This window comes from Pseudophryne corroboree, chromosome 3 (assembly GCF_028390025.1).
Source record: "Pseudophryne corroboree isolate aPseCor3 chromosome 3, aPseCor3.hap2, whole genome shotgun sequence".
Classification (NCBI taxonomy): domain Eukaryota; kingdom Metazoa; phylum Chordata; class Amphibia; order Anura; family Myobatrachidae; genus Pseudophryne; species Pseudophryne corroboree.
The window spans coordinates 104,813,002-104,831,139 of NC_086446.1; the positions used below are offsets into that span (position 1 = coordinate 104,813,002).

Below are 18,138 nucleotides of genomic sequence, written 5' to 3' on the forward strand. Positions count from 1 at the left end.
ACCTTTTGTCTTTTGACCCTGGCGACATAATGACTGTCTAACTTCCTAATGTCAGTCTTCTGTATCACACCCACGGGTTACTGTGGTAATTCAGTTGCTGCTGTCCATGGTGCTGAACGCCCACTTAAGGTGCTCCTTGGGGCTGCTGTCCACAGTGCTGAACTCCTGTCTCAAGACTAACCTGTGGATGTTTACTGCTGCCTTTTACCTGCTGATGTTTTGTGGACTTGCTTCAGCACAGGGTCCTCATACAGCTGTTATCCTGTTTTTTTCCGCTCTGGTCTTCTGTTCAATATTATAATCTTTTACCTGGTTGTCGTCCCTTATCTAAGGTTGCAATTTTCTCCTGTCGGGACTGTGCATGGTACACACATCATGGAAAGATTCCTTCAAGCCACTAACAATTCAGGAGTGAGGAAGGTGACTCAACTGACGGAACTACACACTGAGTTGTTATTTTTACGTCAAGCTCTGCAGCAGCAGGGGTCTGGGGTTGCTGAGGCTGAAAGTTCTGTTTCCATCCTTGCAGACTATGGTGCTCTTGCCACCCCTTGTAGTCTCAGAGGGTGGCCTACTCTTAAAACCTTGACGTCACTGACTGAGGCCTTGTTGCAGACTCTTCTTCACATCAATTTGTTAATGGTCGAGCCCACTATATATCTACGACGCCCCATTTGTCAGGAGACCGTCTGAGACCATTTTTTTAAAATATGCTCTGTTCTGTGAATCCTAATACTGTTGATCACCTTCTCAGGATTGGAGGATTGTTGGAGTTTGGCGATCTTCTGGGATTATTATGCAGATGCTATGGGGACAAGACTTTGGTAGGCTTGCGGGCCTCAGGGTGGGACAACCCTCCTTGGATGTACTTTCTGTTTTTATATCCTGTTATATATGTCATATCACCACCATTTTTATTTCTTTAATCTGTTATTGCCTTTTAATCTGTTATTGCCCTAGCTATTATGTGTTTCCAGCTCCCCTTTGTCGAATACTGGGACTGAGGCAACCTGCTGAAAAAAAAAAGTGTTCAGTGAGCTTTAATTTTTTCATCTAACAAGATGGATCATAATAAGCATAAGTCAGTGGTTCCCAAATTTTTTTTTAATCATGTAGCCCTAGAATATCAGAATTTTTTTCACAACACCCCTAGGAAGAAATGTAAAAAAAGGAGTAGATGGCGTTTATATGCCATCCTTAGAATCAGTTGTGTGGTGAGGGATATTTGCTTCTGTTTGGCCACATATTTTATGACTGGCAGCCACCAGCACTGAATAATTTGAATTGGTACTAGACCATCAACCCAGGGCACCCCTACAAGTGTCCTAGGCACCCCAGGTAGCTACGGCACACAGTTTGGGAACCTCTGCATAAGCAATACTCTAGAAATGTTTGTTATACAAACTATCTACTCCAGTTTAATATAAGAACTAATATCTTAACCAGATAACCTGTAGAGAAGGCTGCCAATTTCTTTCTACAGCATAACTGTAATCAGAAAATATAAGAACAAAAAAATCCCAGCAACAGATATGGGCTAGAGATGTCAGCGCTAACAGCGTTATCGCTGACAGATCTGCATCTGGCAGACAGTCAAGAAGACAACGCCCTAACTCTGGTGAACTAGACGGGGAAAAGCAGTAAAAACAGCAGCTAAAATCATAGGAAAAGATAAAGGAATACGCATTCTTTAATGTATATGTAAATCAAACATTGCGACAAGCAATTAATCACTACGATTCCAGTATTAACATACTTTTAGACAATTCTTCAAAGTTATTTGGAAGAATCCTAATGTAAAAGTTACCCTGGGTATTTCTAAAGATTCCAGGAAGAATAAAGTAGGAACAGATTACATTGGATGCATAGCATATCTATATATCACTTACCCTGGGTTCGTGAGGTAAAAAAAAAAAAAATATGCTTGCTAAAATCCATCTCATTGTATAGGCATCGATATAATACATTGCAAAAGTTCTTAGTGGACTGCACAATATGCAGTGATGAACCAGGTTCCGTAGCCAGGAAGTGTGGGGATATGATTGTATAGAATAGTTATACAGATAGAAATGTGAGCAGGAGCGTTGTTCAGTTTTGTAAGTGATTTTTCAGTGAATATGTATATGTGCCAAAACATCCATGGGATGGACACAGTCCAAGAAAAGTTTGCTTAGAAGCACAGGAAGGGATGGGTGTGCATGAGAAACGTACAGTTTGTGTGGACTGGCCAGTCTGAATGATATGTTGAGTAATGTAACCAGTATGTGGATGATATACCTTTGTGCTATAAATTATTTGAAGTATTGGTGTCAGATACTAAACAGTTGTGTTTTCTTACAGAAAAGGACACACGGTGTCGAAAGACAAAAAGTCAACTGTGTGCTGACATAGTTAACTACCTAGATGATTTTTTTTTGGCGCTAGGCCAAAGATAGTTAAAACCCTTAGAGGGTGGAGCCTTGGTATACATTTATTGATAGATAGATATGTATGACCAGATGATAAATCTCTAGATACAGTAATTTTTTTTTTGGGAAATGCTATATGCATACATTTAAGGTCATAACCAAAGAAATTATAGAAGGTAATACAATATTACACTTTATCATAAATAAAACATTATGAATACACAGTCAGAGCCAAACCATCCACTTATGCATCAGCAAGAACATATATGTTTAATACTGAGTATATAGGTTTAATACTGAGGTTAAGCAGTAGATTTTATATGATGTGTACATTTTACCTCTGACAGTATACAACTTAAATATAAAATGCAATAGTGTAGCTCACGGAGAGATTTCAGATTTAAAGATATATCCCTTCACTCAATAGGGGATATATGAACCAACAGGGAAATTGTAACAAATGATTTGTTCCATGAAAAATGTGTTTATTAGGACACATAAACTCACTGACATACTACATACATAAAGTGCATGGGTGAATCTGGACCAGTTAAAGTGACCGTGTGATAGATGTAAATCTCTCACCATATAATGGGATTGCGGTGGGCTAGCTTAAAGAAGCAACATGGGTCCGAGGCTGAAAATAGCCTAGGCACCACCGCAGATGGTTTATTCAGCGTATCAGTCCTTTTACTTGCTTCACTGACCCTCGTCACCCGATTCCCCTGTCCAAGAACCTATCCTGGTAGGGTTTCCTCTGGTGGCACAGTGATGCCCAGCTCAGAGTGTTTTCCCGATTCACAGGATCCACCACAACTTAGATACAGCTGCATACTTGTCTTCCTCACCCCCAAAAGTGGGGAGTATAAGGAATATAATGTGGATGAGTAAGACAATTATAATGATTACATCGCATTTTACATTGTATTTAAAGGAATTGAAAAAAAAAAAAAAAAAAAAAAAACTGATTAACAGGAGAATAATTTCTTGAGCATCCATAGGGGATAATGTTGGTGAATTAGTGAATTGGTGAATTAGTATTATTAATAATAAAGTGTTGTTGCCAATTTTCATTAAGGGGAAATGTCATGAGGATGCAAAACTAAGGGTAATTAACATGAAATAGATTCACAAGCTTTCTATGGTAGGATGAAGTTTAATGGAGAAGTGTACATTGTGTTTTGGCATGGGACCAAAATAACAAATTATGTGATAATAAGAGGGATCGTGATGGTGATAAAGAAAGCTATAGCATGTTTACTGCAGATGATTGGGTTGATTAAAAACAACATTGTTTTAATACAACATAGTGTAATGCTAAAAAGGAACTATAGTATGTGTAACAGGTGTTAAGGGGTTATTTGAGAGATGAATAATAAGGCCAGAGGTGTGAGCTATTGTTTCAAAAGACAGTAAAGTTTCTTTACTGATAGAAAGAGTTTATAGGAGTTTGAAAAATATTTTGTGTTTAGTATGTGTAATGTTGAGAATAAAAAGTCATAATGTGACAAGGAAAGTTTAAAGAATTAAGCATTATTAATCTACAAAAGAGACAGGAAAGGCAGAATTTGAATCATGGCATGGTCCAATCGTTGGTTCAATAGTGGTAGAATTACACCTAAGCCTCTGCTTAGTCTCTCTTCTATATCATTTTTTGTTATTCTTTTTGGAATCCAGCAAAGATATGTTATCCCGCAAAGATATATTATCCAGAGACTGATTCAAAACTACAAAATGATTTGACGATTCAAATGTGTCACACAAATTATTTAAACAGTTACAAGAATATCAAAAGCTGCAAGAACCTTGGAAAGATATTTAACCAACACGAAAACACACAGTCCGGCACAGGACAATCACTAAGAGAGTGAAGACGGTGTTATGGTGAGAAGTTGCTTATGTTTTGGTTCCATTACAGATCGCATAGGATGGTCCTTGGCAAGTACCGCTGACTCTGATACAGCCGTTGCAAAGGCTGCAGAAGAAGGACACCTAGATCCATGAGCTTGCAATGAAATGAAAAGGTCAGAGACCAGAGCTTAAAGGAACCTAACACTAAAAACAATTGTATGGAGATACAATACAGAGACTGTTACTACGGTTACTACCACAGAGTTGTATTTGAATGAACCCTTCAATCAAGATAGAGATGATTATGATCATTGATAATAGACTATGTGCTTATAAGCTAATATCCTACAGAACTTTTAACATTTTTGAAAGTATACGGGAGCGACGTTATTTATAACAGCATTAGGACTTAATTTATTTATTTTTCTTTGAAGAGAGAGCGAGCAAACGTATGGTGTAGGTATGAGTACTCATCCATTATTGTGGATGGGAATTATTTCAATAAGACCCTTCCTTCCTCTTTTCTTTTCTAAGCAGGAAATCCAGAGGGATTTATGACTGGTGTAACGAACACACACTTTGAAAAACGTGGTTGTGAGTATTATACTCCACTTGAAGACAGATGTATAGATTAATGCATGGATAATTTAAATAATTTAGGATATTATTCTGAGGAGTATCCAGTCCAGCAATACCATTAATTGTTGGAAAGATTTTAAGTACTGCAGCTATATAAATTGTATTGCTAATCATTATTTAAGACTATTATAATTGTTAGATATGTATACATAGACACTAGCAGGCCAAAGTTCTCTATGCAAGTTACATTTGATGTGATTACCAAAACTTTATAGAGTCGTGATAATAGTGAAACACGGTACATGTGTATAGATACAACAGTATCTCAAGAAAGAACCACTGGTGATAATATTAGTTACAAATGTCGGGTGTATTTCAGTTAGTGGAAATAAAATAGGTCAATAATAAAAAAAAATAAAAAAAAAATAACAATAAAAGATCTTATGTAGATAGAAAAGGTTGATTTAAGGGAATGTGAAAGGATTGTTACAATATACTAACCTAAGATTTCTAGATGTGCTGGATATAATGAGTTAGGTATATAAATAGTAATGGTTACATATGATGTTCATTAAAGTTTATGATGTAATATGTATTTTACTAGGAGTAGATTCAAAGGTTAAAAGAAGATATCATACATAACGGGGAATGGTAGTTGTCACCATGTCCTTAGGATATGATATATAATTGGTTACCTATTAATTCTAAAAATGTTTGTTATTTAAGAAGATTGATTTAGCAGTTTTATACAAAAACATATATTAACTTGAGAAAAGTTTTCTTGCAGGATGAACTATTCCTAAAAAGAGTAATTGACTCAGTAATCAGGAAACATGTTCCTGCCACCAGAGCATCAATAAAACCTCGAAGTGGTAAAGATGGCTAATAAGTTCTCCTATGGCTAATGAAGTCGTATGATTAATCAACTGGAAGTTGATGTTTTATTTCAAGTAAATTATTGATAACATGATTGAACTTTATGATAGGATATTCCAGAACTGTGGACATTTGTGATGATTCCAGGACATTGGACATGAACTATTACGATACCATATTGTTCTACATTTTTTTAATACCACAGATTGGAGGATATTGTTGATGTCCGGAAACAGCACTTTAAGCTCAATGCTGTGCTTATCTGACCAAAGACATTACGAATCCTGATACGTGTAATGCCAAGTATATAGAGGAGGTCCATGATATAAAAGAACTTTAACCAAGGCATTATTATATGGACTGGAAAAGATAAATGTTTAAATCCTAGTATTCAATTTCAGGATTAGGAAAACGTTTTTTAAATATATTGTATGTGATTGTATGTGATGATGTATTCTGTGATGAGGTTTATTCTTTGGCGACCCCAATGTGATTATAGACATTCATTTGATGTTCACCGCATACAGGTGCGGCATATGTTATATTTAGAAGGCTACTGTCAAACGCAGAATAGCAATATTACATGAAATGATCATTAGTGAACTATACGTTCCCAGAAATTCTCCTGAGATGACAGGGCACATGGATAATGTCCCTGATCAAAGGGTGGAGCTGTCGAATACTGGGACTGAGGCAACCTGCTGAAGGCCTAACAGTTATGTGTGTGCACTACGGGATAGTACGTATTTTATGTATACATCCAATAAGCAAAGTGTTCTCATATTCACTAGTATAATATGAAAGCATAACAGAATCCATTTTGATTCTAGCTAGATGATATAGCAAATTCATATTGAACTTTATACACACCCTGAGAGAAAAACAACTTTGTTGGCTGAGTATTAATTCCACATACGCACTTTCTAAAAGCTCACAGAGTACAGATGTAATTCCTAATATGGACACAGTTGAAGCTCACGAGTATCATGTTAGTATTCTTGACAATTGTCCAAATATTGCATAACTATATTGCCTAACATTGTATTCCAGAAGAATGAAATCATATGGGAGTGATATACAAAATGGGCGTTACTTTGTATTATATAAAACTCATTGTTGATACGTGTATGTCATGGTTAAATGATTTGAGACAGGACGAGAGGATGTCCCTCGTCCCTGTATACGGGCGTGGCCCTTTGAATAAATAATAATTGATTTTTATAAATCCGTTTTCAATTCATTAATTTTACTTAACAACCCAAACAGCAACAAGATGGTTAATTTAGTTAACCAAGAGAATTTAACACCTTTACAGTGAACTTATTAATTTTTTCTTCCATTAGTATAGATGTAGCACACTCATCCAGACTGCGGCATGGCCGTATAGGCACACACGCCGCATCCAGGCGCGTGTGCACCTTAGTACCCCACCCATGTATTCCTATGGTAGCTCGTACTTGGATGGACGCGCACATCCTAGTCACGGGCACACTTGCCGCGAATACAGTAAGCTGCTGGGTTGATAGAGGAGTGTGGCTACATCTGTACTTATTCACCTCAAGGCTTTGAGTCTTCCTGTTATTCTTATCTGTTGCCCTGTGTGCCCTTTTTTATAGTTTAGGTTTAATATCTGGTTTGGCTGTCTTGTTTATTTTTTTTAGGCGTCTCACTGTTGACCCTTTCATCCTGAGCTGGTTACAACGTTTACTTAGTATTCATGTGAATAGTTGCTACCAAGTGTTCTGTGATGGGAAGTAGGGGGCTTAGGTATTGTAGAGAAGTTAAGGGCTGGTTTTGTGAACCAGGTATGCCATAAGTTGGGGGTATTTCACACAAGGTTAGGGAATAATGGGGGATATTTGCTGTATATTGTGGAGATGATGACTGGCATATCTGTAGTTAATTATTTTGTATTAATCTGATATTTGCTCACTATTCGCCAGCTTTTAATAGTCAGGTTCACAACAGAGCGACTCAATATGATATTAGGTGTTTTAATATAGTTGTGTTGCACTGTTGCTCTTTTTAGAGTTGGGTTTATATTCGCCACAAAGTTGCCCATTATTCTGCTTTTTTGCGGTGTGTGGTCCTCAAAGGCGCCTTCAGGTACCTGCTTCACTACTATTATATAGGCTGGGGTTTTAACATTTGTACGTTTCCTCTATAGGGTGAGTTGTTACCCACTTACTTTATTTCTTTGTGCCATTATTACGCTTCTCTTTTTATGCTTTCTACTCTTTTGAACGTCTGTTTTTTCCGCTCATTATATTCTATTCTATACATCTCGCTATGCTGTGTATCAAAACTTCTGTAACTGTACACTGATCACGTCTCTCGGATATAGTGCTTATTGTGGGTGTAAACTTAAAAAAATAAGATTTTACTTACCGATAAATCTATTTCTCGCAGTCCGTAGTGGATGCTGGGACTCCGTAAGGACCATGGGGATTAGCGGCTCCGCAGGAGACAGGGCACAAAATAAAAGCTTAAGGATCAGGTGGTGTGCACTGGCTCCTCCCCCTATGACCCTCCTCCAAGCCTCAGTTAGGATACTGTGCCCGGACGAGCGTACATAATAAGGAAGGATATTGAATCCCGGGTAAGACTCATACCAGCCACACCAATCACACCGTATAACTCGTGATCTGAACCCAGTTAACAGTATGATAAACGCAAAGGAGCCTCTGAAAAGATGGCTCACAACAATAATAACCCGAATTTTTGTAACAATAACTATATACAAGTATTGCAGACAATCCGCACTAGGGATGGGCGCCCAGCATCCACTACGGACTACGAGAAATAGATTTATCGGTAAGTAAAATCTTATTTTCTCTGACGTCCTAGTGGATGCTGGGACTCCGTAAGGACCATGGGGATTATACCAAAGCTCCCAAACGGGCGGGAGAGTGCGGATGACTCGGCAGCACCGAATGAGAGAACTCCAGGTCCTCCTCAGCCAGGGTATCAAATTTGTAGAATTTAGCAAACGTGTTTGCCCTGACCAAGTAGCTGCTCGGCAAAGTTGTAAAGCCGAGACCCCTCGGGCAGCCGCCCAAGATGAGCCCACTTTCCTTGTGGAATGGGCTTTTACTGATTTTGGCTGTGGCAATCCTGCCACAGAATGTGCAAGCTGAATTGTACTACAAATCCAACGAGCAATCGTCTGCTTTGAAGCAGGAGCACCCAGCTTGTTGGGTGCATACAGGATAAACAGCGAGTCAGATTTTCTGACTCCAGCCGTCCTGGAAACATATATTTTCAAGGCCCTGACAACGTCAAGCAACTTAGAGTCCTCTAAGTCCCTGGTAGCCGCAGGTACCACAATAGGTTGGTTCATGTGAAATGCAGAAACCACCTTAGGTAGAAATTGAGGACGAGTCCTCAATTCCCCCCTGTCAGAATGAAAAATTAAGTAAGGGCTTTTATATGATAAAGCCGCCAATTCTGACACACGCCTGGCTGAAGCCAAGGCTAACAGCATCGACACCTTCCATGTGAGATATTTTAAGTCCACAGTGGAAAGTGGTTCAAACCAATGTGACTTTAGAAAACTCAACACAACATTGAGATCCCAAGGTGCCACTGGAGGCACAAAAGGAGGCTGTATGTGCAGCACCCCTTTTACAAATGTCTGAACTTCAGGTACTGAAGCCAGTTCTTTCTGGAAGAAAATCGACAGGGCCGAAATTTGAACCTTAATGGACCCTAATTTTAGGCCCATAGACAGTCCTGTTTGCAGGAAATGAAGGAAACGACCCAGTTGAAATTCCTCTGTAGGGGCCTTCTTGGCCTCACACCACGCAACATATTTACGCCAAATGCGGTGATAATGTTTTGCGGTTACGTCCTTCCTGGTTTTGACCAGAGTAGGGATGACTTCTTCTGGAATGCCTTTTTCCCTCAGAATCCGGCGTTCAACCGCCATGCCGTCAAACGCAGCCGCGGTAAGTCTTGGAACAGACAAGGCCCCTGCAGTAGCAGGTCCTTTCTTAGAGGTAGAGGCCACGGTTCGTCCGTGAGCATCTCTTGAAGTTCCGGGTACCAAGTCCTTCTTGGCCAATCCGGAACCACGAGTATAGTTCTTACTCCTCTCCTTCTTATGATTCTCAGTACTTTTGGTATGAGAGGCAGAGGAGGGAACACATACACTGACTGGTACACCCACGGCGTTACCAGAGCGTCCACTGCTATTGCCTGAGGGTCCCTTGACCTGGCGCAATATCTGTCCAGTTTTTTGTTTAGACGTGACGCCATCATGTCCACCTTTGGTTTTTCCCAACGGTTTACAATCAGGTGGAAGACTTCTGGGTGAAGTCCCCACTCTCCCGGGTGAAGGTCGTGTCTGCTGAGGAAGTCTGCTTCCCAGTTGTCCACTCCCGGAATGAACACTGCTGACAGTGCTATCACATGATTTTCCGCCCAGCGAAGAATCCTTGCAGCTTCTGCCATTGCCCTCCTGCTTCTCGTGCCGCCCTGTCTGTTTACGTGGGCGACTGACGTGATGTTGTCCGATTGGATCAACACCGCCTGACCCTGAAGCAGAGGTTTTGCTTGACTTAGGGCATTGTAAATGGCCCTTAGTTCCAGAATGTTTATATGAAGAGATGTTTCCATGCTTGACCACAAGCCCTGGAAATTCCTTCCCTGTGTGACTGCTCCCCAGCCTCTCAGGCTGGCATCCGTGGTTACCAGGATCCAATCCTGAATGCCAAATCTGCGGCCCTCTAGTAGATGAGCACTCTGCAGCCACCACAGGAGAGACACCCTTGTCCTTGGCGACAGGGTTATCCGCTGATGCATCTGCAGATGCGATCCGGACCATTTGTCCAGTAGATCCCACTGAAACGTTCTTGCATGGAATCTTCCGAATGGAATCGCTTCGTAGGAAGCCACCATTTTTCCCAGGACCCTCGTGCACTGATGCACTGAGACCTGGCCTGGTTTTAGGAGGTTCCTGACTAGCTCGGATAACTCCCTGGCCTTCTCCTCCGGGAGAAACACCTTCTTCTGGACTGTGTCCAGAATCATTCCTAGGAACAGTAGACGTGTCGTTGGAATCAGCTGCGATTTTGGAATATTTAGAATCCACCCGTGCCGACGTAACACTACCTGAGATAGTGCTACTCCGACTTCTAACTGTTCCCTGGATCTTGCCCTTATCAGGAGATCGTCCAAGTAAGGGATAATTAAAATGCCTTTTCTTCGTAGAAGAATCATCATTTCGGCCATTACCTTGGTAAAGACCCGAGGTGCCGTGGACAATCCAAACGGCAGCGTCTGAAACTGATAATGACAGTTTTGTACTACAAACCTGAGGTACCCTTGGTGAGAAGGGTATATTGGGACGTGGAGATAAGCATCTTTGATGTCCAGAGACACCATATAGTCCCCTTCTTCCAGGTTCGCTATCACTGCTCTGAGTGACTCCATCTTGAATTTGAACCTTTTTATGTAAGTGTTCAAGGATTTCAGATTTAAAATTGGTCTCACCGAGCCGTCCGGCTTCGGTACCACAAACAGCGTGGAATAATACCCCTTTCCCTGTTGCAGGAGGGGTACCTTGATTATCACCTGCTGGGAATACAGCTTGTGAAAGGCTTCCAAAACTGCCTCCCTGTCGGAGGGAGACTTTGGTAAAGCAGACTTCAGGAACCGACGAGGGGGAAACGCCTCGAATTCCAGTTTGTACCCCTGCGATACTACCTGTAGAATCCAGGGATCCACTTGCGAGTGAGCCCACTGCGCGTTGAAATTCTTGAGACGGGCCCCCACCATATCTGAGTCTGCTTGTAAAGCCCCAGCGTCATGCTGAAGACTTGGCAGAAGCAGGGGAGGGCTTCTGCTCCTGGGAAGCGGCTGCACGGTGCAGTCTTTTTCCTCTTCCTCTGCCCCGGGGCAGAAAGGAGTGGCCTTTTGCTCGCTTGTACTTATGGGAACGAAAGGACTGAGTTTGAAAAGACGGTGTCTTTTTCTGCTGATGTGAAGTGACCTGGGGTAAAAAGGTGGATTTCCCAGCCGTTGCCGTGGCCACCAGGTCCGATAGACCAGCCCCAAATAACTCCTCCCCTTTATACGGCAATACTTCCATGTGCCGTTTGGAATCCGCATCCCCTGACCACTGTTGCGTCCATAACGCTCTTCTGGCAGAGATGGACATAGCACTTACTCTTGATGCCAGGGTGCAAATATCCCTCTGTGCATCACGCATATATAGCAATGCATCCTTTAAATGTTCTATAGTTAACAAAATATTGTCCCTATCCAGGGTATCAATATTCTCAGTCAGGGAATCCGACCATGCGACTCCAGCACTGCACATCCAGGCTGAGGCGATTGCTGGTCGCAGTATAACACCAGTATGTGTGTATATACTTTTTAGGATATTTTCCAGCCTTCTATCAGCTGGTTCTTTGAGGGTGGCCGTATCAGGAGACGGTAACGCTACTTGTTTAGATAAACGTGTGAGCGCCTTATCTACCCTAGGGGGTGTTTCCCAACGCGCCCTAACCTCTGGCGGGAAGGGATATAATGCTAATAATTTATTAGAAATTAGCTGTTTTTTATCGGGGGAAACCCACGCTTTATCACACACCTCATTTATTTCCTCTGACTCAGGAAAAACTATTGGTAGTTTTTTCACACCCCACATAATACCCTTCTTTGTGGTACTTGTAGTGTCAGAAAGGTTCAATGCCTCTTTCATTGCCGTGATCATGTAACGTGTGGCCCTACTGGACATTACGTTTGTCTCGTCACCGTCGACACTAAACTCAGTATCTGTGTCAGGGTCTGTGTCGACCCACTGAGGTAACGGGCGTTTTAGCGCCCCTGATGGTGTCTGAGACGCCTGGACAGGCACTAATTGATTTGCCGGCTGTCTCATGTCGTCAACAGTTTTTTGCAAATTGCTGACATTATCACTTAATTGTTTAAATACAATCATCCAGTCAGGTGTCGACTCCCTAGGGGGTGACATCACCAACACAGGCAACTGCTCCGCCTCCACATCATTTTCCTCCTCATACATGTCGACACACGCGTACCGACACACAGCACACACACCGGGAATGCTCTGATAGAGGACAGGACCCCACTTAGCCCTTTGGAGAGACAGAGGGAGAGTCTGCCAGCACACACCCAGCGCTATATATATACAGGGATAACCTTATATAAGTGTTATTCCCTTATAGCTGCTGTTATTATCGTTATTTGCTGCCAAAAATGCCCCCCCTTCTCTTTTTTACCCTGATTCTGAAGCAGGACTGCAGGGGAGAGTCAGGGAGCCGTCCTTCCAGCGGAGCTGTGAGGGAAAATGGCGCTTGTGTGCTGAGGAGATAGGCTCCGCCCCTTCACGACGTCCTTATCTCCCGCTTTTTTGTGTAAAAATGGCAGGGGTTAAAATACATCCATATAGCCCAGGAGCTATATGTGATGTATTCTTTTTGCCACCTAAGGTATATACTGTTATATTGCGTCTCAGGGCGCTCCCCCCCAGCGCCCTGCACCCTCAGTGACCGGAGTGTGAAGTGTGCTGAGAGCAATGGCGCACAGCTGCAGTGCTGTGCGCTACCTTAGTCTGAAGACAGGATGTCTTCTGCCGCCGATTTCACCGGACCTCTTCGTCTCTTCTGGCTCTGTAAGGGGGACGGCGGCGCGGCTCCGGTGACCCATCCAGGCTGTACCTGTGATCGTCCCTCTGGAGCTAATGTCCAGTAGCCTAAGAAGCCCAATCCACTCTGCACGCAGGTGAGTTCGCTTCTTCTCCCCTTAGTCCCACGATGCAGTGAGCCTGTTGCCAGCAGGACTCACTGAAAATAAAAAAACCTAAACTAAACTTTTATTCTAAGCAGCTCAGGAGAGCCACCTAGATTGCACCCTTCTCGGCCGGGCACAAAAATCTAACTGAGGCTTGGAGGAGGGTCATAGGGGGAGGAGCCAGTGCACACCACCTGATCCTTAAGCTTTTATTTTGTGCCCTGTCTCCTGCGGAGCCGCTAATCCCCATGGTCCTTACGGAGTCCCAGCATCCACTAGGACGTCAGAGAAAAAATAATTCTATAAATTATCGCAATTTAAAACTAAAAAGTGAAGTGTGGAGGTGTTGCCCATAGCAATTTTAGAAGCTCTAGTAAATCTACTCCTTAGAATCCAATATAAATTGATGACTTGGAAAAGGACTTGCAGAACAAATAGTATAAAGAATCTAAAACAAGAATGAGGATCATTTAGAAATACCAGCAGCCTCTTGATTGGGCCGACTAGTGGCATATAAAATGATGCTGTTGCCGAAGCTGATGTACGTATTTTGTGGCATACCACATACACTTCCCTGTAAACTATTATGACAGATGAGACGACTGATGCTTACTTATGTGTGGAAATGTAAGCACCCCTGACTAGCTTATGCCTGTATTATTCCTAACTAACAGGAAGGGCTCTCACCCTTTGCGAACTACCTGTAGGTATCATGAGGCCACCCTGCTCTCTTAATTATGAGCTGGTTTCTTTCCCCTCACTCTAAGCTCTAGGTGGATTACAGTGGCGGTTTAGTTGTGGGTAGACTCTTTCGCTGTTCCAGAGTCTACTGTGTGCTCTCAGGTCTCCAAGAACATGGCGCATGGTTCCTGGTGATTTCTCTATTGCGCATATGTAAATCTCTGCACCCCATTTTCCAGGTGATTCCTGCAGCGCCAATGCTGGACACCAGCCATATAAGTATAATGTATGGGTGCAGGGTATGTGGTGTGGCATCCTATGGACCCAGAGGCTTGTGTGCACAGCACAAGCTACACTCACTATAGATACGTCACCGGTCTGTTACATTATTCACCCCCCCCCCCCCCAAAAAAAAAGAGTCTATTTAAATACAAAGGAGAGATGCTATCTTTAAAACTCTCACATAAAAGACTAATTTAAAGATTGGACTAAAGGAGAAAATAGTTTTTACCTTATTGATTTTACTCTGAATGTAATCCAGCAAAGAAAACAGACGCAGACTTAATACACCAACGTTCTCTGGAAAACTCCAGTGGATAATACAGGTGGCATCTGTGATCTCCATAATAGGTGCAAAGTCATCTGTGACCACTGCAAATAAAAGTAGAACAGATTTCAGCATCAGGATTGCAAGGCAGGGCCATATCACCAGGTTTCTCACTTCTGTTTCACATTCCTACAATGCTTTACTTTCAGTTCTGTGCGATGTGCCAGCAAACATCACTGCACACTACTGTTTATTACAACAGACAATCTTCACAAAACGTTCTTGTTTGCCTCTATTGGGTGCCAGGAAAACTTAGTTAAGATACAGGTCATTAATTTATTTCGCTGAAAAGTTCAGGAGACACTTTGAGAGCATCAATCAGCTATGCCAATATAATAGATGTAAATTTACCAGAGGACAACCCCTCCCCGCCTCCCCCCCAAAAAAAACAAACCGTAGAGCAAAATCTGTTGCATTTGGATAAGTGGTCCTACAATCACAATTTTTGTGGTGAAGAGACAGGTTAAACTAATTGCTCTTAGAAGCCTTTAACGCCTTCTGCTACAAAATGTATTTTTGCCGTCTGCAATCGTGACTATATGCTAATATGGGCAGAAGATAGCCTGAGCATAGGGACGCCCACTGCTGCCTCCTCATTTCCGGCCGATGGCGTACAATTGCTGAAACATGGGTACCATCTTTGCAGATCGGGTCATCATGCAGATTCTGAGCGCCTCTGTAGACGTACAGGCTGCGCTGCTCTCCCGGGATGCCGAGGGCTCTCCAGTAGCAAGACTGCAACTGCTAATTTATACACACCATGAAAATGCCGTCTGAACGCCTAGGCACGCCTGAGTTTATCTGACCACTCCCCATTACCACCCCCAAACGATGTCTTCCTGTCACTCACTTTACAACTAATCCATCCTTGCGAGCGTCATCGCAAATCAATTGCTGTGCTTGCACAGTGCATCTCAGAAGCATTCGCAGTATGAAACCATCGACCGGCTTGTGTACTTCAGCCACTTTGCGACCAGATCTGAATGAGGCCCATACATGGGTGAGGTTCAATCAGTGCCATAGTTCATCGGAACCTGACATACTAATACAGCACGATTATCCAGCAGGAAAGCGTCACTGGTTTTTGGTCTCACCACCTATAGCGTACTGTTTTTCAAGTACTATTACTTGAAGGATTTAGGGGTTTCAAACAAATTATGTCTGTGTTTTCCTACTTGTCTCCATTAGGGGCACTATGTCACATGCTGCGTATGGTTTTACATGAGACGACAAATCATTTTTCCCCATAAAATCAGTAAACATCCCGAAAAAACTATTCCCACAAATGTCTAGATGGTTCCACCACTACCCACACAAAAATAATGAAACAAACAACTATAGGGACACAGATAAACAGAATACAATGAAGCACAAGGAAATATTACATATATTTGCAACAATATACTGTTACGCTACTCAAATGTCAAATAGAAGAGACAGGAAATATCAGTTATCTAAGCTGTAAATTGCTCACCCAAGGCCACGACTGTTCCACGGCTATAAATCTTATTCCACTGCTCCAGAACATGGTTAAAATTGTGCATTAGATTCCGGTGTAGCAATAAACAGTAGATGGAGTTAGCTTTAACAGCCTACAATGAGAATAAATGAATAATAATGAAGTTGGGGCTTGTAGTTCCCCCATTGCTATAGAGCCACAAGTATGCCTAGCCTTGCCCTATATACTAACCAATAAGTAACAAAGGGATACACACTCACTTTGTGCACCAATTCAGCTTCCTCAGAAGACTTTGTGAAGATGAGGACTTTCTCGGCATTCACTGGTGTGACATCTAAGCACTGCAGAAATACAGACAATTTCTCACAGTCTAGGCACATCTCTAACACCTAGATGAAAAGAACAGAGAATACAGCACTGTAACTTTTTTTTCTCTCCAATTTTTGTTTATTATTTTCAAAATCAGTTACAAGATAACCAAAAACAGTACATCAAAATGTGGTATAAAAGCCACACACAACATAGGCTTGTCATAATAACAAATACAAAACATAACAGCAAAAATTGCAAAATTATCCCACACAACATAAACTAAATATTAGGAGTATAAAAAAATAAATATTATTGTAGGAACAGATAAAAACAGCATTGTAACTTAACCCTGTCTGATCTATTACTTGGACACTTTTTTGGAAGTGTTTTCCCTAAAAGAGAGAGTATAGGTCCATCCTAATTATGCATGGTTTATTCTATGTTTCTGCCGTTGGGTGAAAAAAAAATAGGATTTTAATACCTGCCGGTAAATCCTTTTCTCCTAGTCCGTAGAGGATGCTGGGGACTCCAAAAGGACCATGGGGTATAGACGGGATCCGCAGGAGCTTGAGCACACTATAAAGACTTTGACTGGGTGTGACCTGGCTCCTACCTCTATGCTCCTCCCCCAGACCTCAGTTATAGGAACTGTGCCCAGGAGAGACGGACATTTTGAGGAAAGGATTTTGGTTAAACTAAGGGCGAGAAACATACCAGCCCACACCACAAACATACTGTACAACTGGAGTAGCATGAAACCAGATAACAGTATGAACTAACAACAGCAACAAGCTGAATATAACTGATACACAAACCACGTGTAACTGAAAATAACCAGTATCAACTCAACTGCAAGGAACAGTCCGCACTGGGATGGGCGCCCAGCATCCTCTACGGACTAGGAGAAAAGGATTTACCGGTAGGTATTAAAATCCTATTTTCTCTTACGTCTTAGAGGATGCTGGGAACTACACCAAAGCTCCAGAGTGGGCGGGAGAGTGCGGATGACTCTGCAGCACCGATTGAGCAAACATGAGGTCCTCATCAGCCAGGGTATCAAACTTGTAGAACTTGGCATAAGTGTTTGAACCCGACCACGTAGCTGCTGCAAAGTTGAAGTGCCGAGACCCCTCGGGCAGCCTCCCAAGATGAGCCCACCTTCCTGGTAGAATGGGCCTTCACTGACCTCAGCCGAAGAATGAGCTTGCTGAATCGTATTACAAATCCAGCGTGCAATAGTTTGCTTAGAAGCAGGATTTCCAATCTTGTTGGAAGCATACAGGACAAATAGAGCCTCTGTCTTCCTAGTAAGAGCCGTTCTGGCGACATAAATTTTCAAAGCTCTTACATCATCAAGAGATTTTGGGACCGCCTCAGCTTCCGTAGCCACAGGTACCACAATAGGTTGGTTTATGTGAAACGAAGAAACCACCTTCGGCAGAAATTGTTGACGAGTCCTCAATTCCGTTCTATCCGCATGGAAGATCAAATAAGGGCTTTGGTTTCACACCACGACACATACTTTCTCCAAATACGGTGATAATGTTTCACCGTGACCTCCTTCCTAGCCTTAAGGAGAGTGGGGATGACCTCCCCGGGAATACCCT

General features: G+C 42.2%; 1 protein-coding gene across 4 annotated transcripts in view; it reads right to left on the reverse strand.

Moving 5' to 3' along the window:
- Positions 1 to 18,138, reverse strand: part of TDRD12 (tudor domain containing 12) — a 614,823-nt gene that overhangs the window by 147,140 nt on the left and 449,545 nt on the right. For all 4 annotated transcript variants that reach the window (XM_063958365.1, XM_063958363.1, XM_063958366.1 and 1 more), the window contains 3 exons: positions 16,480 to 16,608; positions 16,235 to 16,352; positions 14,665 to 14,804 (listed from right to left, as the gene is read on the reverse strand). In XM_063958365.1, the coding sequence (XP_063814435.1) occupies positions 14,665 to 14,804; positions 16,235 to 16,352; positions 16,480 to 16,608 (387 nt within the window). The remainder of the gene's footprint in view (positions 1 to 14,664; positions 14,805 to 16,234; positions 16,353 to 16,479; positions 16,609 to 18,138) is intronic.